The sequence below is a fragment of the Pyxicephalus adspersus genome, chromosome 2 (assembly GCF_032062135.1).
Source record: "Pyxicephalus adspersus chromosome 2, UCB_Pads_2.0, whole genome shotgun sequence".
Taxonomy (NCBI): Eukaryota; Metazoa; Chordata; class Amphibia; order Anura; family Pyxicephalidae; genus Pyxicephalus; species Pyxicephalus adspersus.
In genome coordinates this window covers 43517704-43543858 of record NC_092859.1, presented here as the reverse complement: position 1 = coordinate 43543858, position 26155 = coordinate 43517704, and the positions used below count along the sequence as shown (strand labels likewise).

General features: G+C 37.0%; 1 protein-coding gene across 4 annotated transcripts in view; it reads left to right on the top strand.

Moving 5' to 3' along the window:
- Positions 1–26155, top strand: part of PCDH1 (protocadherin 1) — a 142015-nt gene that overhangs the window by 88873 nt on the left and 26987 nt on the right. For all 4 annotated transcript variants that reach the window (XM_072400596.1, XM_072400598.1, XM_072400597.1 and 1 more), the window contains exon 4: positions 15557–15776. In XM_072400596.1, coding sequence (XP_072256697.1) covers positions 15557–15776 — 220 coding nt within the window. The remainder of the gene's footprint in view (positions 1–15556; positions 15777–26155) is intronic.

The following is a 26155-nucleotide window of genomic DNA, read 5'->3' as shown; positions in this document are numbered from 1 at the left end:
TGGAAAGGCTGATGGGTGGTCGGTCATCCGATCAGGATGATAGAAAGATGATGGAAAAGTGGTGCATACCAAGGAGGAGGCACTACAAAGTTAGACTCAATTATAAGGGGTGGTAGAAATCGGACACAATTCTAGGAGGTACTAGATGATGCCTATGGAACAAACAAGTGGGAACTCTAAATTTGTCATGTGTTCCTCAGCCACTTTTTGATCACCCAGCTACAACTGCTTTTATTTACCATGTAAACCTATTTATTTATTGGTAATTAAATATTATATTTAATCCACACAGGTAATTTAATTAGCACCCCTCAAAGTGTCAGCCCATTGGATAGTTTATCCAACGATGTACCCTGTCCAGAGAAAGGCTTTTGGCTTTGTTTCTTAGCTTTATAAATTCATAAAAACTTGTTAGGCACCTCTCGGAATATTAGGGATGGGTAGCATAAATCCCAATGCTGCTCCCATGGTCTGTTACCAGGGGGATTTAAGATAAAATGGCTGTGGTGACTAGTGACAGGCCAGGGACGTGCTCTGCCCTTTGTCTATTCTCTTGCTTCAAGGCTTACACACTGAGGAGAAGATAAGTAAGACAATAATGTGCTTACTTTGGCTTTGTGAGCTACTTGACTTTTTTACAAGCCTTAACTTGTAGAGAGGCTGTATATTTTGGATTTAGGACCATTTAGAACAATGAAGCTTGCGTTATTTGGATTTGGTGACCCTTAGCAACCAAATTTATGTTACTCCCAGTCTGTTGTTGAACAGGTACCATATTATGAGCTAAACTATCGATTGTACTTGCACTGTGATTCCAAGTTTTTTTTTGGTTTGTCTGATGAACATATGTCACCAAGTCAAATAATACACTCATCATTTCATAGACCTAGCTAATTTTGTGATCATTGCTTCTTTAGCCAAATCCTTTGAAAATGTGTGTCCAACCAAATCTCAAACTGTGAACAAGCAAGTGGACAGCAACAGACTTGGGAATAACTTCATAACAAGTAGTTCTTACTAGTGAAGAATCCATGATGTGCCTGACTCATCCCATTAGGTTTTGCCCATAACTAAAATCTTGGGTAGACTGACCCCTTAGGGGCTTCAAAAACTATGCCATATCAATGCTTGCTGTAGAATTTGCTTTTATGCCTTATTAAAGGCAGCCAAAGTAATGGTTTTATTTTATTTTTTTAACTATGTGGCTAACATAGTGTTAACTTCCAGGAATTGTATCTGCAACCCCTTTTATTCCTACTGGAGCCATTGTTTACGGGATCGGGTTTCCAACTTTATTAGCCAGTTATTAAATCTGCAAAATTAAATATATTAAATACTGAATGTTAACATTTTCTCAATTATACTTCACATTAGAATTATCAGAACAGCAGCATAATTGTAATGCAATATATTTTACTAGACATTTCTTTATATAAAGCACAACGCTTTGAAACAATCCACTAAATTAATATCATAATTACTTTTTCCCTTGAATTCCTCATGATGTTGTAATTTGCAGTCACTGTGCTGAGGTTAACCCCTTGTTTTCCTGCTGTGTTCTGCCATCTGCAACGATGGACAACCTTTTCTGGCACCATGTCAACACGTATTAAAAATGTATGCCTTGTTATTTTTGTTAACTTGAACAGGTTTCCTACATGGCAACCTATTTAAGGAAAGATAAAGAATGTTATACCATATGGAAACTTCTGTATTGATACAGATATAACAAGATTTTTACCAAGAGTGGAATCTCGTTTAAGTGTCACTGAAATGCTTTCTTCATCGTTTGTTCTTGAATATAGACTGGGCTTGCAAATTTTTTGATATGTTATATAACTAAAAAACGCATTGGAGCTGACTTCTCTTAAAGGACAATTTGTATTTTGGTTACAAAAAGCAAGGTAACAGTTTTACTTTACAAAATTGAATTTAAACAACGCTCATTTACCTTCTTACGTCTTAATGATACTTGGCCATTCGTTATTTATTTAACTGGTTATACACAATCCAACTTTGATGTACTTTAAAAAAGATGGGTGAACTTGCTTTTGTGTGTCTGTAGTGACAGGAGATGAAGCAAGACTGTCTGCTAATCTCAAGGGGAATCATCTGGAAAAAGTACATGCTGGCCAAACAATTCTTCCCATGAGAAGGTTTAGGTAGGATATAGTGGGGGCCCTTCAGACATACAGATGTTTCCTTATCTGACTTACGCTGAGAAAACTTTTTCTCATGTTTGTTGGGATCTGTTGGATAAAGAGTAAGTGCATTTTTAGATGGGTCCCCCCACCAACCCACCAAATTCTCAGGATTCCTAGGAATACCAGTACAGGTAGACCCCGCTTTGCCTATATCCAAGATCTTGGTGCAAATGGGGATAAGGGAGGAATTGAAGGATTTGAAAAATGTATTAAAGTGTATGGCAGTGGCAATTTGCAAAAAAATAAATAAATAACATACAAAAAAAAATTGATTGCTTTTTCCCCTAAACATTTTGCATATTATTGTTTAGATAGATAACAAAGCTTTTTTCTAACCTAACCTGTTTTTTTTTTTTTTTTTTTTTTTTAGCTATAGAGTTTATTTTTACTGCCCATCGTCAGTTTTCACCACCTTTATTGTGGCTGTTTTATTTGTACCACGTATGAGATCATTGAACAGTCCTGTTCCACAGGGATCTCAGAGAATTAAATTCATAATTAATTGACCTGTATGACTCTGTTCATACCTTTACTATAAGAGGGAAAATCTCATGGTGAACTGGTGACATTCATCTCAGGGGATGTTGGTGGAGGAATGATTATTGGAGAGATACAGGTCACGCATGAGCGATCCTATAGTCTGGCAATATATAACAAGACTCTTTCTAGCATGTACCTCTTTTACCTTTATATGTGCCATGTAGTCTTCCATGCCCCATGGCTTTACCTCCTTAGAGGGAATCTTAATAGTCCTTTATTACCACTGTTCAGAGGTGTGGACAAGCCTGCTGTGGAAGTCACTGACACACCGAAAAAAAATCAGTATACTATTGAAACACGAGGGTTTTATCTGTAAATTTGAAATAAGTACTGTATTTCCTTTATATGCAAAAATTTGATTTAGGGAATGTTGATAAAAAAGCCAGGCCTAAGACGGTTGAAAGATAGAGCCTAGATAATTTACCCAATGTTGTTTATGTAAAAGGGGGGGCTGTACTGGTCGTAAATGGTTTAAAGCTATTTTCCCATAAATGATAGCAAGAAGCTGTCAAAGAAAATCTTTCCCGGGAGATACATGGAGGCTGCCACTGCTTCTGTAAATGTCATTTGTCCATTTAGGGCAATGGTCAAGAAACTGAAATTTCCAGAATGGATTATCATCAAGGGTGTACTTTTAGTGAACCATTGGCATGCCTTGGACCTGCTGCAATTATGGTAATAAGACATGCATGGTGCCGCATTGTTTCATACTTATGCAAAGAATAATTGGTGTCTTTTTGCCATTGATGGTTTTTTTTTTTTTTTATTGGGGAAAAGCTTCCTCATTTCTTTGCAGCATTAAAGCTTGTGCACTCTCTACTACTTTTCCTTTTTTTTTCTTTTTTACCATCACTGTGATGTCACCCTGTCACACACTTTCCCAGTGGAGACATAGGACAGGCATTGTTGAATTCCCTTTTCAATAAATTGTTTTTCATATAACTAGCCATGCACAATATAGCATGCAAAGTGAATTGAGCCTTCTTAATAGTTCTATAAAATCAAGGTGGACAGTGATGGGGAATTATGGCATTACTCTTCCTGCTGCATCTTTTCCTTCTCATTACCCATCTCTGTCAGAGTCTCACTGGGGCTGAGCTCTTAGACAGAAAGTAAAGCTGTTTACATAAGAAAAGCGAGATTTTGTTCTGGGTCACAAGCTTCTATTAAATCCGTGTCAGTGGCTGTGGCAGAGTCTGTTAGCATGCCGGAGACTCTAATATTCTTTATAGACTCATGAATCAAACAGAATGGCTGCCACTGGCGAGTCAAAGTTGTATACCAATATGACCAGAACATCTTTTTGCTACTGTCTTTTAGCTCCTGTGATCATTTATTTTTTGTTCTCAAAGTCATGGGGGGGATTTCACTGGAATAGGTGCCTCCAGTAAAAAAAAAAAAAAACTAGCAATCGGCCCAAATTTTCAGCTTTTCACTTGCTGGTAATAATTACCTAGACATATGGGATGGATGAATCTACCCAATGGAGATACAGAATGCAAGAAAAACTGAATATTTGTTCCAATACTTCCTGTTCTATTGAAAATCCAAAAACATTTTAAAAACATATTTCTTTGCACAACTGCATTATTTTAGCAGTCTAATTTCTATGTTGTGTTGTGCTGTGCAGCAGCTACAATAGTTGTGTATCCCTTATAAATGAATGTCAACACAACACATACTGTTACAGTGTCCTACAGTAATGCCTATTTTGCTGCAGCACTTTGGAATGAAGCCAGTTTAACTCCTAAGTGTTTGGAAAAACTAGAATTTCTTAACAAAGGATTTGTGTTGTGTAGATCATTTAAATAGAGAAAGGGTTAAACCCTTTGTAGGAGATTCCAGGAGAGCCCTCTCCTCCTTGTGCCTGCCATTCATTGTAGCAGTGCATCACAGGCCCCTGTGGCAGCAAATGGATTAAAAGTGTGGTTTCACTTCCTTGGTCCAATAAATCTCTTAGAACAAATTGCCCTGACTTTGCCATTTTCATCCTGATCACATACTTCATCATCAGAACCCCCAGGAGCCCTGAAATAAAAATTGATGCACATACAGTCACTTATGAGTGAATTTCCAAGCCACGGCATAGGATCTCAGCACTGAGCCTTTGCAGATGATTAACAAAGCAGCATGTAATGAGGGAAAGGTGGCATGTTTCTATGTTTTTACACTATAGGTGTATGTATGACTGATGGTGAAGACGATGGCACTGACAAATGAAATTTTGCTGCTCTCCCTCATCCAGCGGGAAAACTACATAGTTGCCTTTAAAAACGTACCTGTTGCAGATGCATTTAAAATAAATCTATGGTTTCTTTTCATTTATTTTAGGATATACAACTGCTTGTAAACCGTTTAATTCAATCTCATCAATGTATGTTTTTAGAAGTATATTGTATCTATATTGTGGTCTATCCAATAGACCTAAAACCTACCTAAGTGTTGTGGAAGTGAAATGCTTGAAATATTCTACAATATATCATGCTTTGTTCGGCGACATCCATCCATATTGTTCATGATGGTAGCTTTGTCTCCCACTGGGTTGATCTTTCGCAGTCTAAATGAGTACATTGTGTCCCTGTACAGTCAGCATGTTCTCTGTGGTATCGTGACTCTGCAAGCACCAATTATATTTTAACATGCTCTCCTGTAAACGGAACCTTGTTTTTTACCACCTGGAGCGTAAATAACTTGACCCGGTCTTCTAATCACAGACGTTAAAAAATGTATTTATTTGCTTACTGACTAACCCATTAACTTCTGGATTGTAACACCTATGGTACTAGAATTCATGCAATTTGTACTGCAGTTTTAAGTTTTTAAGTTTGCAGTACCTTGTTGTATAAAAGCTTTTATTTTAGCTAATCCTTTTGTTCATTTTGGAGGGGGGGTTAATTAACATTTTAGGGGGTTTTACTACTATCCGTCACTATTGGGAAGATTCTCCCTCACTTCTGATACCCAGTGCTATCTGGATGATAAAGGTCTTCTACAGGGACACATACCTGTAAAGAATTTTTTTAAAAATGGAGATTAGGTAGACTCTCTTTCAAGCTTTTTTTGTGTCTCCATAGGAAGATTTCCTTTAACTTCTTGTTTTGGTAACTGGTGTAAGTTTTGGAGGCAGTTCTGTTTTACTACAATATGTGTTTTAGGAAACCCTTCTAATATCTGTCCTGTATAGGGTCCATTGGCTATGTTTATGACCAACAGCTTTAATACTAAATAGCCAGAATGGGGAATTAGTCTCTGTACATTCATGTTTAAGGTTCTAATTTGTTAGTCAGAGGTTCATAGCAAGTGCTAGTTTTCTACGTTGGTCAGATTTAGAGTAGATGTTACAACCTATTGAAAAATCGGCGACCTGTATATAAGAATTGGACTGGCTTGTAAGCATATTCCTGTTTTATAGACATTTAAGTTGACATTAGTTTTTACATTCTGATATAACAGGCCTATACTCTGTATATTCATATGTTATAATAAAATTTGCAGGTTGGAAATCGTGGGAAAAAGTAGGAATCGGTCAAAATTGATCTCATCATATCTTCATTTTTGGAGATTTCACAAACTCTGTCCTGTAAAAACAGGAAGTGATAGGATATATCTTCAAAGTAAGGGAAGTTTTATCTTAGATCATTGTTCATAAAACAAGTCCTCCCATTGGAATATTTCCCCTTTTATTAGTGTTCCAGTGAAATCTTGCAAGTTTGCATTTTCCATCACTTAAATCTACCCATCCCTCTATTCAGAGCTACAAAAATGTTTTGTGTTTTTACACACTTGCGGATGAAATGGAGTATAAAATATGAACGTAGATGACAAATAGTTGTATACTCTCTACTTGATGTAGAGATACACGATACTCTCTATTTGCTTTGTTCATTATATTCTGTACAAAGAGCCTTAAGAACGTTCAATAGTTATGACATTTCTTTTAAAGAGAACTACAAAACTATAGCTTCATTATTTTAACAAATGATTGCCTCTCTTCTGACTGATGGAAGGCTGGAATAATTTGGAATGTGTGAATTCTTGTGTTCTTTTGTTATGCAACAACAAAGCTTAAAGGATCAGAGTTTAGAAAGTGACTGACCCGTTACTAGGGATCACTGACCTGTAGAAAGTAATTTCCCATCTCCTACCAGTATGTAGATTTAACAGAAAGTGACTGGCTAATATGCTGAAGAGGATTTTTTTTACCTTGTTACTCATTGTTAAGGCGCTGATGTTAGTCTTGCAGCAAAGCTGTTTCTTCTGCCGCTTTCCCTCCTGTTAGAGGCCTTTGGGGAAATTGAATTACGCACAGTTGAAGGACCATTATTCTCTTCTTTAGTTGATGATAAATGTCTGCACCTGATTTAACTCATCAACCTGCTGAATGTGAAGGAATGTGAGCTTTTGTAATTGAAATTGTAACCAATGTGAGTACGACTAGATTGATTATTTGAAAAACCACCAAAACGACTTTGGTAGTATAACAAAAAAAAGTTAGTAGATTGAAGGGATTTTGTTATCTGTTATTCTGCATCTCAAGTATGTAAAACCCTACCCTGTTGAATTTAACTGTTTTCCGGGGCTTTATTTTAGAGATTTTACCCCACATAGGCCTACTGGGAGAAAAATAAACTTTGATTTTATTTTCAGTGATGGGACTACCCCTCTATTGGATAGCCAGTGTATTGCCTATTGGAAGATTTACTGGCAACAGCTGTAAAATTTAGATTTTCCATCATCTTTTGGACTGCTAGTCATATAGGAAGAGTAAATCTTTTAGGGGACATAAATGACTGGAAATCTTATCCTTTCCAGTGCAAAAAAAAACAACATTTAAACATGCATATGAATATATACAAAGAAGTATAAAACAACTGACACTTTTCTATTCTAAATAATTTTTTAATATAGGATTGTCTTCACTACCCTGGAGAGCCACTGACACATAAATTGGCTTGATATTATATTATAGCTGCCATAGCAATATCCAGTATACCTATTACAGTTAGTAAATTTCTGTATTTATAAATGTACATGGTCTGCTCAGAAAATGTTCATTTTTCCAGTTGACCGAACATAGTTAATTTATTTTTGGATTCTATACCCTGTGTCTGCTTATTTTTATTAATCTGAATACACACCTTGAAAAATGGTTCTGCATTAATCATGTCACTGAGGAAGGTGCAGTGTTTCAGGCATTCCTTTAATCAAAAGGAAATGTTTCTGAAAGTCATTTTTGTCACGGTTATGAAACCGATGAAATAATGAGTTTAGCTGTGTACTGGAATAAATGTTTTCTCTTGTTCTGTTGTGTCCATGTACAGCTGTAATCCCCAAGATCATTTAAACTCTGCATGCTGCTTTTGCTTCTTGATGGCATTGATCATGCCTTCCTTTTGCCTTTCCTTTTTATCATTTTTTCCACCTGGTAACTTAATTAGGGGGGGGTTCCTTCTTTTTTTTTTCTTTTTAATGTCACATTAGGACAGCAACTGTGACAAAAGGGTCATCAAGATGGGTCCCAGAGAGCCATAAACGTTTCAAAGGTTCCAATGTTTTACCACCCAAAAATAGTCTTCATTTCTGTAAGCTAGCAGATGTTGTAACCTTCCCAGACTAAAAAAGTTTATTTGATATCTTCACTTTCCTGTTTGGTGAAAGTTATGTAGCTATAGAATGGGTAGAATCTCTCCAATACGGCCCAAGTAGCCGATACGTTACTAAACTTCTAATTATTTTGCCTGGGCATGACCTATAAAGCAGAACTTAATCTATGAAAAATATGAATATATGCAAAAACTTTTATTATTCAAAAGCAGTAGTACCCATAGTCCATACAGTGTTTTTCAATGATTTTTTTAAACCCTACATATTGATCTCTATTCTCACATCTTTATACTAGCCACTGGTGCCATGCCTCATGCTGCCAGCTGATTCTTGTCAGACAATCGGAGCCTGTCCACAACTTACATTAATACATGTGCTGTACATGTATAGTTGGTTTTTGTAGAGATAATAACTTTAGAAGCCACATGACCGAGTCCGCTTCTTGTTTGAATCAAGTTAATAGTGTTACCCAAAGACTATGTTGGGCATTCAAATATAGCCCATTGACTTCTATTCTTGCCATAAATCCTCCCAGCAGTGTATTCATGTATGTATATTGTATATGTGGCTTTTTTTCCTCTGGATTTGTACAGAGTGACTTAAGAAGTCCCTCTTCACATCACTCATTCTAGTGGTACAACCTCGACCATTAGTAGGCTCCTTTATTTGAATGCAACAATGTGCCCCTAAAAAGAGGAAGTGGTATGTGTGCTATATTAATAAGGTTAAATGGGATTTTATTTTAGTTTCCTCACTTTGAGCTGGTTGTCTGTCTCAAGGGCTGAGCAAATTACGTTATCATTTAGGATAGTAAGAAAAGGCAGTTTCCTCAAATCCTGGTTTCCTTGAGGCAATCTACTGTTGTACTGTTCCTCCTGGGCTGTCTGTCTTGATCTTATTTTTTACTTCTCATATCCAGTCCTGTCAGGGTTCCTGCGAGAATTGAAAGAAAATTTTAAAGTAGATGTGCCATAGATCCTTCAGGAGTGCTTTTTCAGTTTGAAGAGTATTTCTTCGGGACATTTTTTACCATATATCCCAAAAGATCTTCATCTTCACCCCCATATATTTCTCATTAAGTATTTTCTGCCAGTCACTGGAACTGCTTGAGGGAAAAGCTAAATTATTATGGCCTCTTTTGGTAGGAATCATCACTTAGACATGTATATTATATGTGTGTTCTTAATCCCGTAACCACAGTCTGTTAATGAAAATTCTTAGCCTGTCAAAAACCCGGGTAATTCAAACTAAATATATTAAAATGAAATACAGTAGAAGAGGGGTTACCTTCAGGGAAAATGTCAGCCTCACGTCAAAATGATCAGTAGATTCTGGTATAGGCAGCTGAAGTTATATCCAATAGAAGTTTCTTGCAAGAAGTTCATCCTAACACTCTCACACGTCTGTCTTGTTGATCAGCATAGTTTCCTATGACAATAAAGTGGTCAAACACATTTTTTTTTTATTTTTGTAAGCTAGGACATGTACAATGTAGGGATATGCTGTATAGGAAAATGACCTACGCCATAGTGAGTAACAAAACTATCTGTATTACACAAGGCCACATTTCTATTAATCAATTGACCCTGAGCATAAGTAGACAGTATTGATAGTTGCCAGTGATCGTTTAGTTATCAGTTTCTCATTTGTCTACATTTCTATATAGTGTGATTGGAGATTACTGCTCAACAGCTGAAAGCAGACAACTGGAGGGCAGGAAAGTGGTGTGACCTATTGTAACCAATTGATTATTTTTTCTGTTGCGGGTTAGAAAAGTAGGAATCTTGTATTTTTATTGATGACTTTACTGAAATGTTCCATTACTTTTATTCAGTCAGCAAATAAACTATTTTTTCTCAAAAAAAATAATTTGTTTTTAGATTTCAAAAAACTAAAAATGTTCTGTTTAAAAAAAAATGTTCTGTTAAATGTTTGTGTGGGATAACCAGTAGGAACCAAATGGCAGTCATGCTTTATAGTCTATGTAAAGCATCTGCTTGCCATGGATTACTTTGATTTACTTTAATTTTTTTACTGTTTCCCCTGTATGTTTTATTAGATTGAGATTTAATGACTGATATGGACTTATAACATGGTACACTATCACTTGTTAGCCAACAAAGTAAGAATCAAATGGACCATTATTTCTATTGTTGGGAACCAACACTTGTAGAATCTGCATCCTTTAGTGTTACAAAAGTCAGGCTAGGGACAAGGACGATAAAAAGACACCTTTCATCTGGCTGTTTTGTGTGACGGGGCTTTGTAAATTTTTGGATTTAATTGATAAAAATCCTAAAACTGTAAGAAATAGTGTATTTCATCTATGTAATTGGGAATTTGACCATATGATGTCATGTTTAACATTTTTTTACCCATGTAATTGGTTAAGAAACGTTGCTATAGTCCTTACATTGACATTTATATATAGTGGTGGTGAACCAGACCTATTTATTTTTTCCACAATTCCATGTAAAAAGTATATTTTAGTACACAATGAACTACAACAATTGGCTGCTTCAATGTCCACTATGCAATGTGGCCCCGTAATTATTAAAATAAGAACAAGCCAACTCCTTTAAACACAAAGCCTGTAGCTGCTGAACTGCCGAAGATGCTGCATGTATTATTTTCTCTTGGCTTCCAAAATAATGCCAGTCATCATTTAATGTATCTTGGATGGGTTCAACACACCATAATGGACCTGAATGCCACAACTGGGTCTTTACTTTGAAGGTAGTACAGTTTGCCTACTCCTACAGAAAAAAAATATAGGAAGGAAGATTTTTAAAGCACCACCTCTAGACCAGACCTGTCACCCACCCTTCTCTGTATTCAAGCCTGTACAGGCAATGCAAGACAAGTATTTTTTTTGACAGGACGCAAATACATATATTTTTTTTTCCTCGCTGTTTGTTGACCTTTTATTGGTTAACTGATGTTTGTAAGATGCCGGCTTGCAAAAACACTTATGTCCTGAAAGCTTTTATCTGAAAACATGAGGCAGCCAATTGAAGAAATCAGTAGTGCGATTCTGAAAGCAGGCATCTGCGAATCTCCATAAACATCTGTTACTTAATACAGGTATCATCTCTGCCTGAGACAAATGGCCAGCATCTCCACTGTGCGGGCACCTGAATACAGAAATTTTCATGGATCAAAATTTGCTTATAATCACAAAAGTGTTATTGATGCTATTTTTTCTTTTCCGCTCTTCCAGAAATAAAATGGGCCTTGACAGTAGCAGAAAGGCCAAACAAGGTTGTCAGTGCTCTTACAATGAGGCTTCAACTTCATGTTTTGAAGGACTTAACCACTTCTACATAGGACAGAAATGCAGCTCAAATACTGTTAAAAAAGTTGCAACAAAGCCTAGTGGACTTGGTCGTTCAGTGAAAAGGTTTGCATTAGACTAAAGACATTCTGGACAATGAGCCTATTGGACTGGCAAAAAAAGTACATTTTTTGTTGGTGTTTGCAAACATCTCGGCAAATCAGTCTTAAGTTGCATACACACGTGCAATTATAGTCGTTGGAAAGGATCTTTCACGATCCTTTCCAACAACTAAGCACTGCACAATGCATGAACGAGTACTAGACATAAAACACCATTCTGCTCTATGGAGAGGGAAGGGGGTGAACGACAGAGCGGCACCCCGCTGCGCGCTCTCCCCCTTCCCTTGCATTATGATCCTTCATCGTCCGTGTATCCGCCAGAACGGTCGTATGGACCACAGGCGCCAGATTTTCATCCGATAACGGCCTTGAGCCGATATCGGGCGAGAACTATTGGACGTGTGTACATAGCTTTAGGGAGACCTGTATAATGGTAGATCCTCAAACCTGAATTTGAAACCTATCAAATATAACTTCACTGTCTTGATATCAGTTGATGTCTACAGACTGTCAAGAATATCCTCTGATAGTGAGGGATCCTTTGTATGGATTAGGTTAGTGGTGGTGCCAAAGTCCCAAAAAGCTCCTGACTGTAGTGGGTTTGGGCCCAACTTCTTGTAGATGATAAAAATTGTTTTCTATTTGTTTTGTAATTTTGGCAAAAATTGCCACTTGTATGGCTATATTGGGGAGATATTGCCAGCAAACGGCATATTACGCATAAAAGCAATAAAAAAATGGAAATTTCCAGCGTTTCCTTGCAGAATATTCCAATTCTATATTCTTATATTCACTGTCAGTCTGCCTATTGAGCTTTTGACTACAGCAGGAAGAAATAAGTCCCAACACAGGCACCTCCCTCCTGTCACTTTATAAACCTCTCCCATTTGTTCTATTGATCTCTGTGCAACACCTCATTTCCATACTTCACCTCTGTTTAACTTTATATGTGCCTGCAGAAGGAAAAATAAAGAGGATTACTAAAGTGTCACTTGAGTGTCACTTGAGTCTTCTGGGGCTGCTGATATATCCTGGATGATGGTCCCCAACAGCATTCTTAAGGTTTTTGAGTACCTACACTAAGGAATTAGATTCTGATATAATCTTTATGTTGCAAAAAAATGGTCTAACAACACGGCCTTTTTAAAGCTCATCTGTGCTGGAAGACCAAATAGAGTGCTATATTGTGAGGGTTGTTGAGAAGCAATAAAGGCCAACCTATATTAACCAAAAAAACATAATTGAGAATACAGAATAAAAACAATTTTTTTCGTATGTGTTAACCAGCTAGGAGAATATAAAATAAGACATATTTAATTCTTATCAGTTACTATATATACATCACCCTGTCTAATAATAAGTGAATTGATTAACGTATTGCTCATTGTCCACTAAATCCTAATGGGGTTATATTCAGTCTGTCAGCGTATTACTTACCATGCCGCAGTGGGTGCCGATGGAGCCAATAATGTAGCCGAAACCATTATAAAACATTGTGGCTCTTACGCTTCCTATTCTTTCTATAGATGGTCAAAAATAACATGGTTTTCCGTTATGAGATTGACAATGGCCACACAGCTATAATTGATTTACTTTAAGGGAGCAAACAATGGGAGATCCAGGAATTCCTGTAATATGAATGGAATGTTTTTGTTTTCCTGTCCTATACATAAACTTCAAGAGCATTGCAGGGTCTGGTAGGTCACCTTATGTCACGGTAACGCCAATGTACACATTCCCTGCTGACCAAAATTCTGCAAGGAATCAACAGCTGAGAATGTGCTTAAAGGTGAAGCAAAGATAAAGCATGAAACCTTTTGTTGCTATATATATTCCTTATGTAAATGTCTTCTAACTCAGATAGTTTAGTTAGCTATAATGTACAGTATCTTTATATTATGATGACATATACTAGTCTGGCAGTGGTAATTTTTCTGGGTTTACATGTAAGTTTGAACCCTCTTGAAGGCTGAACTCCAGTTCTCTGCACACATCAGCATCCAAGTGGAGGGGTTAGAGGTGCAGATGAGATCTTTTACAAAAAGTTACATTTTGCTTCCCAATAATTTTGTATATAAGTTCCATGTTTGTTGGCACATAATGGCCAACAAGTGGATTATGAAGATACCACTATGTTAGGTGCTTATGAACAGTTTCTTTTTAAGAAGTAATGCAAATCTTTTACAAAATTACCGTTAATACTGAATACTTTTCAGTGCACTTTTATACATCGGATTGCCTTTTAAATCCATAAAAGCGATGCAATGCTATGAACATGAAAACTATTGTGTCACATGACAAGAGACAAGAAGACCTTTTTTGATTATATTCCTTATTAAAGAACTCTGTTTGTTCTGTTCGTTTTGTGTTGGTTTCTATAGCACCCAAAGTAATGCCTATTGTCTAATAATAGATCGGTTGATTCAGTGCCTACTTCACAATATTCCTATGCAACTATTTGACCCTAATGGGGGGGGGGCAGCGTTCAGTTATTTCAGTCATCAATAAATTCTTGGTCATTAGCATTGCCATATGTGTGGAAAGCTGATTTTTTTTTTAATGTAAAAATTGTGCATATCGTGTTCTCAATAACAATGGCATGTAATGATATGATTTTTACGCATATTGTGTACTCAATAACAATAGCTTGTAATGATGTGGATTGCTGCACGGGTAAATCGACTTCTTGTATTACAAGTGTAACATTTTGTTTCAGCTGTAGATATAAATGAAGGCTGAATAAATTGTACAGTACTACTCTTCACAAAAATTGTCCCCAACTTTCAGTAAAAAGGTTGGATATGAAATTCCTATTCCCCACTTTGACTTGCATGGGTAAATGCAGAGCCAATTGGGATTTATTGTTGCATGTTTGAAGTTGATCTGTACTTTGACTTTGTGGGGCACTTTTTTTTTATATATATTAGGTATATTCTCCTTTGCAGATGAGTACATAACTTGCTTTTGCTCCCTTGTCACACTACTCTGCCCCTGAAAGCCTTGTGTAAGTTATGATTCGCTGAAATTGGAGCTTATTAAGCAGAGGCAAGGACTTAATGTGTGACAATACACCTATCTTAGTAACATTGAGTCACTTACCCGAAAGTACCAAGGCACCTCCAGATCAGTGACATTTTTTAACATGGGGGAACCCTAGAAATAATTTTCAGGTCTTTTTGCAATCCCTGCTATATTCACTATATCCACAGCTCACAGTGCATTAGTGTGGTTGTCGGTAGGAAGAATGTATCTTACATTACTTACCATTAGGAAGATTTTTATCCTTAAAGATAGACAAAATGTCCATTGCTGTCACTTAAACTGACCTAAGAGATCCACATCCCTCCATTGCCAAAGGAACTCCTAACAATCTCTGGAAGAATAACACTGCTCTAGAGGTTCCTTAAGCAATGAGCAATTTGTGCCTCTCAGGACAAATCATTGATCCCTAATTATCTTTTTGCAAAGTTGTAAGAGTGGCATTTTGTCCAATGGTCAGTAATACAAGAGTTCACCTGTTCACCATATTAAAAAGATTGATAAAGGACAATCAATGGTAATAAATGATAAATGGGCTGAAATAACAAATGTGAATTGAAAAAATTGTATTAACTGTAAGCTAATTGGTTGTTATGAGCATTAGTGTTTGCTTTAATACATTAGATACAATTCATTAAAAACCTAATTTTTTTCTTTAGCCTATCTACAAATAACAAATCTTAAAATCTGTGCACAACCTTGGTGAATAGACTAATACGTTCTGTTTTGTTTTATGAATCCAATGCATTCATTACGTTTCATCTTTTCCGTAGGCACCTCATCGCCGAGTGACGTTCTCTACATCCAACCAGGCACCTGACATCCAGGACCCTTCTCAGCACAGCTACTATGACAGCGGCCTAGAGGAATCAGAGACCCCAAGCAGCAAGTCATCCTCTGGGCCAAGAATAGGGCCCCTGGCTCTCCCAGAAGACCACTATGAGAGAACCACCCCTGATGGCAGCATCGGTGAGATGGAACATCCCGAAACTGGTAAGAACAGGAGGAGAACAGGGCCTCGTAATCACGCTGTCCACTGTTGCACCATCACCAGGCCGCCTGCTTTGTAGCTATGTCTGTAGCATTTCACTTTTAATGTTCGCGTTTTCCAGTACATATAGCACTTCAACATTTTTCCTATTTCAGCACAACAGCTTCTGCAACTGTGATGAGGAAATGTAGCTCAGCAACTTGTTAAGACAGAAGTAGAAGAGGTTGACCACATATTATTTCTTAGGTCATGAAATTGATTGTTATCCTAGCTTTACTAAAGCAATTTACTGTGGTACAAAAATGAAGTCTAACAGTTGCCATTTCACTGCAACACAATGATCTTCTATTAGACTAAGCCTATTTCAATCTTATGGCTACAATATTTTAAAAATGAAGCGAACTAGATTTTCTGAATCTGAAGCATCGTAAACCAAGGCATGGCTTTGCTTATGGAACCCTATCTCTAATTCCCATCCTAAAACATGGTTCTTCTAGTGATGTAGGACAGAATTAGGGGGACAACATGAAATCAGTAGGCTTGATTGCCAAAAAAAATTTTCATGATTGACTCTTTAAACAGTGACAAAACTTACACTTTAAAAATACTTTTAAACTTAACATAAATAAAAGGTTTTCAGCAGGATATTTATGTTGTCAAATGCCCTTTCATTCACGAAGGCCATCCCACTTAAAGTATATGACGTGGCCCCAAAACAGCATGCAGTACATTTGATAGAACAAGCCTAAAATTTACCTTACCTTCTCTGCAGCTCTGTACAGCACTAGCTAAATTGGACTGCAATCAAAATATGAGCTCACAACTTTTGATGTTTGCTTATTCTTATCATTCACTCAAACTCGGTTATATAGTAAAAGCAGTATAATAATAAACACAATACTGCTGATTTCATAAGGCTTTGTTGGAGGGAGAAATAAAGATTCCAGAAAGATTCAGTGTTCCTTTCTGGTAAATATACAGGGGGATTTAGGAGCATTTTAGGGAGCCTATGCATATTTCTGATTGTAAGACTTATCATGGATCCCTTTTCTATTTTAGATTGCTTGTTACTTTCATTCGGGCATTACCCACTGAAAATAATGCATTGTGTACACCTGACCATCTATTTTGAGTGGTGCCCAATACATCATGAAAAAATGCCTCTATCATCACAAGGCATGTGCTTATAAGTGTAAAGGAGCCCTAAAAGTAATTATGGCACATTAACATGCTTGCTATCCCATGTTTTTGTTACTACATTTTATATACCAGTTTATAGATTCTTTTCTACCTTTTAACCTCCCCAGTGTGACTTGGAGTATAAAAAGATGCTGAAAGCAGTACCCCGAGTCACACTCTGGGTAGCTAAAACAATGAAAAACAATGATAAATAGAGCCTTACCTGGTCCGTCGGCGTCCTTCGTGATCCCCGTCCTCTCGCATCCACCGGCCGGCATCCTCTGCATCTGGTGGGTCACCCGGGAGTTCCCAGGGACGTCGGTGCATGCTGCCGTTGCGTTGGGGGAGTTGTGGAAATTTCAAATTATTTTGTGTTGCATTCAATACAAAATACCTGTATTGAATGCATTACAGTGGATTTATATTTCTAAAAGCAGTACATTGTCTTTCCGGAAAATTTACAGTATAATATGAGCATAATATTTTTTTTAATTAATTTTTTATTAATTTTATTTTTTGTTTTGACATGATTTTGTGTTTCAAACTTTATTATACTACTATTAAATTATACTGTAAAATAAATTTAGACATAAATTTGGACAGAAATAAACTGCCCAGGAGGTTAGTCCGAGAATACCAGAAAAATAACAGATTCAAATATATGATAGATTTATCCTCGGTGACCCTTTGTGTTTAGAAAAGTGGATAAATGAGAACAGCTCCAGCAAACCATGGTAATAAACTCAAAATGCATGCACTGCACATACCAGTTTTTTTTTTTTTTCTTTGCAGCAGTCGTGTGACATGTACTCCCCTCTGCCACCCCAGGCTTTGAGGGATAGGGGCAGAGACTCCCCTCATCTCATGAGCGTTTTAGCTCCTTGGATACCAACATTAGCGTCCACGTGCTGTAGGCAGGGGTAATTTGACATCCCATACATTTCCTGCCTACAGCATATGGCAAACAATCTTTGCAGGCCAGGAAGGGGCCGTGCCAGCCTGTGATGTCACAAGCTTAGGGACTATGGGCACATGGTTCCTCCTCTTCCTTCTCATTAAAATTCTAATGAAATTACTAAATAAAACTTCATACCTGGCTGGCAGGGGGATGTACATACCTTCTTAAAACAGGCAGCTCTAATAACACCCACATGAGATAGAGTCTCTGATTGCACTATCTGAAATAAATAAAAGGATCAAGGATAGTAAGGCTGCAGAGGAAAGGGCTAGATTATATCCAGGAAACCAGGCAGGCTCCATCCGACTTGCAGCATAGTCCAATGCATGCTGTGAGAAGCTGACAATGTGTATGAACAAAATCCATAAGTAAGATATAAATAATTGCAGTACCGGAGCCTGTGTAACTGTGCAGGAGGAAAGATAATAATAGTATAAAAAAATTGGTAGGAAAATAACAGTAGAAATGAAAATAGAAAAAAAAAAACTGAAAATGGTTTACAGAAGGGGCAGGGTCACTACATCTTAATAGGTAAATTATTAAGGTTTTAGTAGGATTAAGTTTTTTTTTTTTTTTTTTTTTTTAAACGTAAGATAAAATGAATTGCTCTATTTTTAATTTTATTGGTCTCTATATGAATGAAATACAAAATACAATTAACCAAACAACTTTTTTTTTTTTAAATGGCATTTGTGGTCTATTACATGGTGACTTATGAATAGTTTTTATTGGCCTAATATGCATGGATTGAGTAGAATGCAGTGCAGCATACAAGGCCTAGATCAAATGTTGTATGTAAAGGGTTTCTAAGCACTTATGTTCCCCACAGGCCTTGGAGTTTACCTACAGATCACCATACAGAGCAGTAAAAGATTGCAACAGCAAGAACTTCTGCAATAAATCGCCTGACGTCCCCTACTTAAAATAAAATTAGCTTTAACATGAGATATATATTCATCAGTATATTTCTGCAGTAATTCTTTAGTCTCCTATGAGCCACCTTGCAAGGTATAAGCCTGTGTACAAATCCTTCCAGTAAAAAGATCTTTTTCTTTCCTAACAAAAGTGAGAATGTTCAGCTAAGACTTTTTTGTTTTTTATCACTTGTGAATGTGGTTTAAACTTAAAGTGTTTGTGTCCAAGGAAAGTCATACGTCTCTTGTCCTATATACCTGATTGTAGATAGCTGTAATCTCTTCAAGGTATTTTTCCATGTAGTTTTTGCCCTTTCCAACTTCCTTCCTCCATTGCTCCACTCACTGTCTAATGCGTTGCTGTGAATTGAGTTAAGCCCCAGCTTTTAACCATGTTAATCAATGTAACTGATGTTAACAAGCCTCATTTGATGACTTCTGAAATGGAACATTCAGTCTCTTTATTGTGAAGAGCTGCATAACCGTAACCAGTGGTTTCAGAAAGATGAGATGCAAGGAAGTCACAATGGACAATTTGGAGACAGTGAATTTTCAGTTAGATATATGGCAGGCTATAGGTTGACCTGACCTTTCCAGTATTGCTGTATCTTCATGAAAAATGTATTCCGAGGAGTTTGCTGGCTTCTTTTCAGAGCTACAGAATGACTTTTTCATAAGCTCAAGCTCCAGCTGGCCTTGTAGTGTAGTGAATGTTGTGTACTGCAGACAGTAGCTCTCCTTTGTGTGTGCCCTTTAAACAGACAGAACAATTATTCCTTCTCATGTTCCTCGGTTCATGATTCCCTCAAGCATTTTTTAGTGCATAGAGAAAGGCAAATCGATGTCACTATGTACTGCTGTAGCTCTGGTAGGCAAATATGAGCCTTTCCTCTCTTCAGAACTCACAATTGTTTTTGCTGTCCCATCATCCCAAGAGCTCCCAACTCACGTGACCTTGTTTGCTGCATGCACAATTGAAATATACTGTTCTTATGACAATTTACTGCATACAGGGAAATATTTTAGAAGAGATCATTGCCTGTTTTATCCACACATTATACCTGGTGCCATTTTCAATAGTAAGGAATAATTATTTTACATTGTCATTGAAAATTCTGCTTAGTATGATACGCACTTTAATGTACTATAAACAGTATATTTCTGTAGAAGTCATTAAGTCACCTTTCAAATGCTCATTCATGGGAAATCTATTGTACCTTGATTTTTCACACACCATAAGAATGCTGAAAATCAACTTTGTTGGTTCTGTAAGGTAATTCGAGGAGAGATGCTCTGCATGCATTGCATTGTGATGCGATTTTTTGTGGTCTGAGCTGGAAATAGACCAACCCAAGTTCAACAATGTGACGGTTTCTCTAGCCAAAAGTTTTTTAGGTAGAATATGAATCACAGCTTATAAGTTTCTTTTCCTTTTCTTCCAGTCGTTGTGGCAGAAAGTGAGTTTAAATCTTCATTTGGGACACAGACAACACTAAAATAATAATGTCATATCTAGTCTTTTTTCTAATTCTGTTAGAGTTCAGTTTGGATTTTCTCATTTGGGAAAGTTTGTTTTAGGGTGACTGTTTATCAAACAACCTGACTATCCCCTGCTATTTTTTGGTCAGAGTTTTGACAGCTTTTTTCTACTTTTCCTACTTTAGGTAGATCTCTATATAATTCTTTTAGAATGGCAGGTTCCATGCAATGAAATATTTAATTCTTTTTTTTTTCTTCTAATAATGAAGAAACTAGTAATGAAGAATATCTGCTGCATGGATTACTAAGGTCATTAGGCAGTCTGTGTCTATGATTGCGCTATTCCCCAGCTGTTCAGAATCGTGTGCTTCTAAGCCTGTCCAAAGCTACAGAGGCTCAATCATGCTACAAAAATCACCATCAATGATTTACTATGAGAAGTAACTGATTACTAAACAGATGGAGCAAGTGGCTTCTTATAGATTAAGCTGGATGCAAAACATACAATAAATTTTGCATGATCCCGTAATGCTTTGATCATGAGCTATTAGTTTCTGCAAGATTCTACTGCATACTTCTTGTGTATCATAGTCCATAGGTAGCCCATTTGTTCTATCTGATTGGCTAATCAATTGCTAATCATAGTGATTTTCTAACAATTTGAAAGTCTAATAAGGTGATTGAAAACAAGAGGTTAAATCTCCAGCAACAAGTAGAATAAGCAGATCCAAATGTTCTTTCCCAGTATTCCTTGTCATCATGGTATTCCCATTTCATTCTCTTTTATTGGCATGAACATATGTGTATATGGGAGCACCTCACATACAACTTATCACAAGAGTGGTCAGAGGGTGCTACCATCAATGTACACATTCCTAATTTCTTTATTTAGCTTTGCCATTTTACTTTATTTTTATGATTTGCATGATCACAAGACAAAGGCAATGAGTGTATCATTTTAACTGCCCGGTCTATAATTAGGGACATCCCTGTAAGCTTGACCCTCAGACTTGTACACCCCAATTAGAAAAATGTCCTCTTTGGGGAGATCACAGCGGAGATTCTTCACTAATCCTGTCTTTATGCTGAAAGCTTAGAAGGACTTAAACATGAAGATAGAGATTGTTAACTAGGGATTAGTTATATTAACCACAGACTGATAAAAATAATTTGCCTGCTTCTGTCTGTAAACAGATCGTCTTAACTGCTAGGTTGAAGAAATAGCTGGTGTATTTAGAAAACATTGAATGTTTGTTGGTAGTGTTGTGTTGTGGCTTGTAATTAAACTGTAAATGGTTGTCATGGGCATATATTATATTGCTATATAAGACCTGCTGGCCTCCATTACATTGTGGGTCAGCAAAAAAATGTAAAAAAAGTCATCGTGTTATACCCTTTTTTTTATTGATCTTCATTAAAATGTCTATTCATTAGATATGGGGTTAAATTAAGTTCAGTAGTGCAATGGTTTTTTTTTTTACCACATCAAAAGTGAAATGCCCACCTTAAGCGCACGACATACCTAGAATCAAAGGGGCACTATTAAATAGTTTTAATTATGAAACTATTCTAAATTTAATGTTGCATTTTATCATACTATCATACTTAAATGTATGTTTATGGAAATCATCTATATATCTATATATCTATATCTCTATATCTCTATATCTCTATATATATCTATCTATATATATATCCACCATTGATGACGTTTCCCCAATGTCTCTTCTGTATTTATTTTTCACTAAGATCTTGTATTGATGTTAGGGGAGTTGGATCAATGCACCGATACATGTGTGAAAATGTCTTGTGGTCCCTGAAACAATTTTTCACAATTTTGAAGCCATTTTATCCTGGCATTGTCAGCTTGCAATATGGTAGTGCCATCAGGGGAGTAAAAACTTATTGATGGCTTATTCAGTATATTCAGGTTGTCAGTGGACATTATTTTTTTGGCACATACGATTACTGAACTTAGACTTGAGCTACTTCAGATCCTAACGCTGCCCACGCAGGCTTGGGGACATTGTTGGGGCTAGGCGTTGTTTTTAGTGGATTTAAACTAAAATGTTACTTGTCTGCAAACAGGAATATAGAAGGCATCAGGTACAATCAAGGTAGTTGGTCTGTGCACCATCATTTATAGGAAGACTTCCGGCACTCTATAGTTTACATATATATATAAATTTAAATAAAAAAAATAGATCACACTTGACATGATGCTGATGCTCATTTTTTGTTAAAATTTCAATGGCTATACATACTGAGCACACAGCACAAAGCAGTCCATGGCAAAGCTTTAGCATTCTAAATATTAAACTTTTTTCGATTGCTGTTTTCCCTGGTGCTCCAGTCTCCTTCTCCTACCCATTCCCTTCTACATAGCACAGATATCAATACTAGAGTGATCCAAAAGTTCATGTTTATGCTTCAGGCTGCATGTCTGACTGTTCCCTGATTTCTATGGAAAGCTTACAGTGGAACTCCAGGCTAAATACACAGTTGATATTCATATAAGTGAACTTCTGAACTGAGCTTCTGAATATTTGTGATTTTTTTTTTTAGCAGTTTCATACACCTTTACCGTGCCTGCTTGAACTTATTTCAGTGGGATTTGCCATTAGTAGGAAGTGGTAATACAAACTGTCCCATAGGCAGGCAGATTTGTAGGTGAGGAGGTGAAGGAAAAATCTACAAAACTGTACAAGGAAATATCATCTGCCTATGTGATGTGACCAGCACGGCTGTGTAAGGTGAAGTTGTAGCCCTTCATTGCAGAGCAGTCTGGCCCTGGGGCCCCCTCCAAGGGTCTCAACATACGCTGCATAGATTTGTTTTCATTTTTGGGGAATTTTTTTACTTCCTGTCCCATGGACAGGAAGAAAACTGATAACCTCTATATAATGGGCCATCGCCCTTCTCATCCCAATTAATATGACTGGAATGAGGAGATATGTCCCTTCCACTTCCTTCTTATGAAAAATAATAGATTTTAGAATTACCCTTTCTGTTTTCATAAACACTATAAAATATACCCAGTAGGAGCAAAGGCTTAAAACAAAAGACAAAAACAGATTTATAACCCTTCCCCACTGTACCCAAAGCAAGAACATACTTTTTGGCTTGTACTACTTCAATTTGAAGATGGGTTTACTTTAATTTAAATTAATATTAGAGTGCATTATCATTTTGAGAAGAAACAGGATTTTTTTTATACATTTATGATTAGTGTTTTATTCCATACTGATACCCCCCCAGCAAGATGGCGATTTAGTTACATCTATACTTTGCATATTTAAAAAAATGTAATTTAAAGATGACTCATCCTGGCTCTAGGGAACTGTGTTCTGTTACAAATCAGCTTTTAGTAGAGGAAGTGGTCATAATTATGTGAATTAAAGTAATTGATGTGTTAATTCTCACAAATCCCATGTTGTAAAATTCATAAACAGGTTGTGGTTTATACCTTGCTAATGCAGAAGTACACAAATTATACATTTTAATAGCCACACATTGGTTACGGGAGAGAAACTGCCAATGCAGACAGCTTTTATTGGTCAGACCCAGGACGTTTCTTATGAGAGCAGCATGTATTAGATACTCTATATCTGCTCTTGTCCTATGATATTTTCCCTATGTTTACCAATTACAGTTATGGTGCCAATTAACATTCAACTCAAACACTTGAACTAGGAATTTAATCTAATGGCTACATGTGTTGGTGTCTGCAGTCTTTGTCTTCTGCTTAACAGATCAGTAAGGTGAAAGCTAGCCAAATATTACAAAGGCACAACCTTATCTTTGGCCAGTTTGTTACTGAGCAATTTTTGGGGATGAGGTTGCCCAAGTCTGGGTGACTGCCTATGCCAGTGAATTTTCCTTCCTATTGACATTATATCCAAATGAATAAAGTGTATTTAGTGTAAAAAAAAAGCTGTTGTTTTTTTTTATGTATCCATTGAGGATATTTTCCTTCTTTCATTTTTGTTACTTTAAGTGATGAAAAATATCAAATTTAATTTGAATTATTCATTTTTCCTGTAAGACTCCTCTATGCCTATAATTACCCCACTGAGCCAATAAATGGCTCATGAGCAGACCACTGAACATTATCTGTGATAAAAGTACTTCCTACATGCAGGTAAACTCATTCTTCCCATGACCAATCTTCTTGGTTTTTTTTTTGAGGAGACCAGAAGTTGTGCAAACATACAGCTGTTGCCCAGTCTGTCCATTTGTAATTCATTGCAACAGTGATATATAAGTTCTTTATGACATAATAACAATAAACTAAAATTTCCACAACCAAATTGTAAAGATGTGCACACACATTTTACCTAATATATATTTATACATTTAATATAAGCACAGTGAAGCACATGCATGTTTTCCCCTCCTTGTCAGAATAAAACTTCAAGTAGTGAAGGATTATTGTTATACACAAAGAGAGGCCAATCAACTCCCATCTCCCCAGCCCTTGTCCTCAATCTCCTCTTTCCTCTCCGGATGTATCTGGGCCGCTTCATCTATCTGCTATGAGCTTATTCAATTAGAAGCTTCTAGCCCTTGGGGGCATAATTCCATTTTCGGCTGCTGGATCTCCAATATGTGAGGTTATCCCTTGTTAGTTCCCCAACACGCTCGCCCTCCCTGGCTGTAAATGCATTACCTTGCCATCCCATCTAATCATTTCCCGTTAAATGCTGCTAATTGAATCACACCCATATTAGCGGAAAACTTCTCCTGCTCTTGCATTTGCTTCTCTGCTGCTTGTAGAGCTCTCCAGTGACTCAGGTGCAAAATATAACTGCCATTGTTACAGAGGCTTCTGGGCTGTGGACTGTTCTGGTGTCTCTGGATTTAGCATGGGCTGCCAGTGAGCATCCCTGTTCTGGGTGTGAAAACACGAGCCTGGAAAGGATCATCCTCTTTATGAAATCAGCTCAAATAGAGTTAACACCCTAACCTCACCTCTGTAACACATATCCCAGCCTTTGCCCCCTCCTCTTCCCATCGCCTTTCCTGACTGTCACTTCCACTAATCCATCTGTTCCTGGCTGCAGATACCAGTTTGTTAGCCAGGACATCAAACCAATTAGAGTAAGATTAGAGCTTTCCAAAGCCTGCAAGTGAGTGAGACACAAAAGATTCAAAACGACTAAGATGATCCAGTGTGGACCAGACCTCTGTTTCCTCCACTGATGTTCCCTAAAGTAGGGATGTTTGTACGGATCTGTGAATCACCATCTTCCTCTTGTACTTGAACTCTTTTTTTTTCTTTTCTTCTTTAATGTCTTGTTGAAGTTATTCCTGCACAAAGACCCATTGTTTTCAGACCTATTGTTTACCATTGTATATACAGTGGGCCAAGGTTAAATAAAACTCTCATAAAAGGGTGCTTTTCTTATTATCATTGTGTATGTGTCTCTTCTAAAGCCCCATAAAGATGTTAGATGTTTGTCACTGAAAACTGTCTTTCGTGATAGCACTGTATGCTCTGTTATGTTCTATGGAGAGCATGGGATAAGCAAGCAGCACCCTGCTATGCTCTCCTCTATTGGGATGCACAGCAGTAGTTTTCAATTGGTTGTGAATTGATAAAGGACATTGGGGGAAAGCTGTACACACGTTAAATGTTCTCCAAAGATGAGCTTGACCAACATAGCTTTATTTATAAAAATTGAAGCTGTTGCCTGCAGCAGTCCAGTATCCATTGGAAATAAGAGAAGATTATCCAGTCTGCATACAAGTCAGAGGAGCTCCATGCAGTCCTTACCTTTCTCTCTTCAATTAGAAAAATTGTATCTGCTACTAAAAGTAGTATTTCAGTTGTGGGTGGACCTTTTTTTGG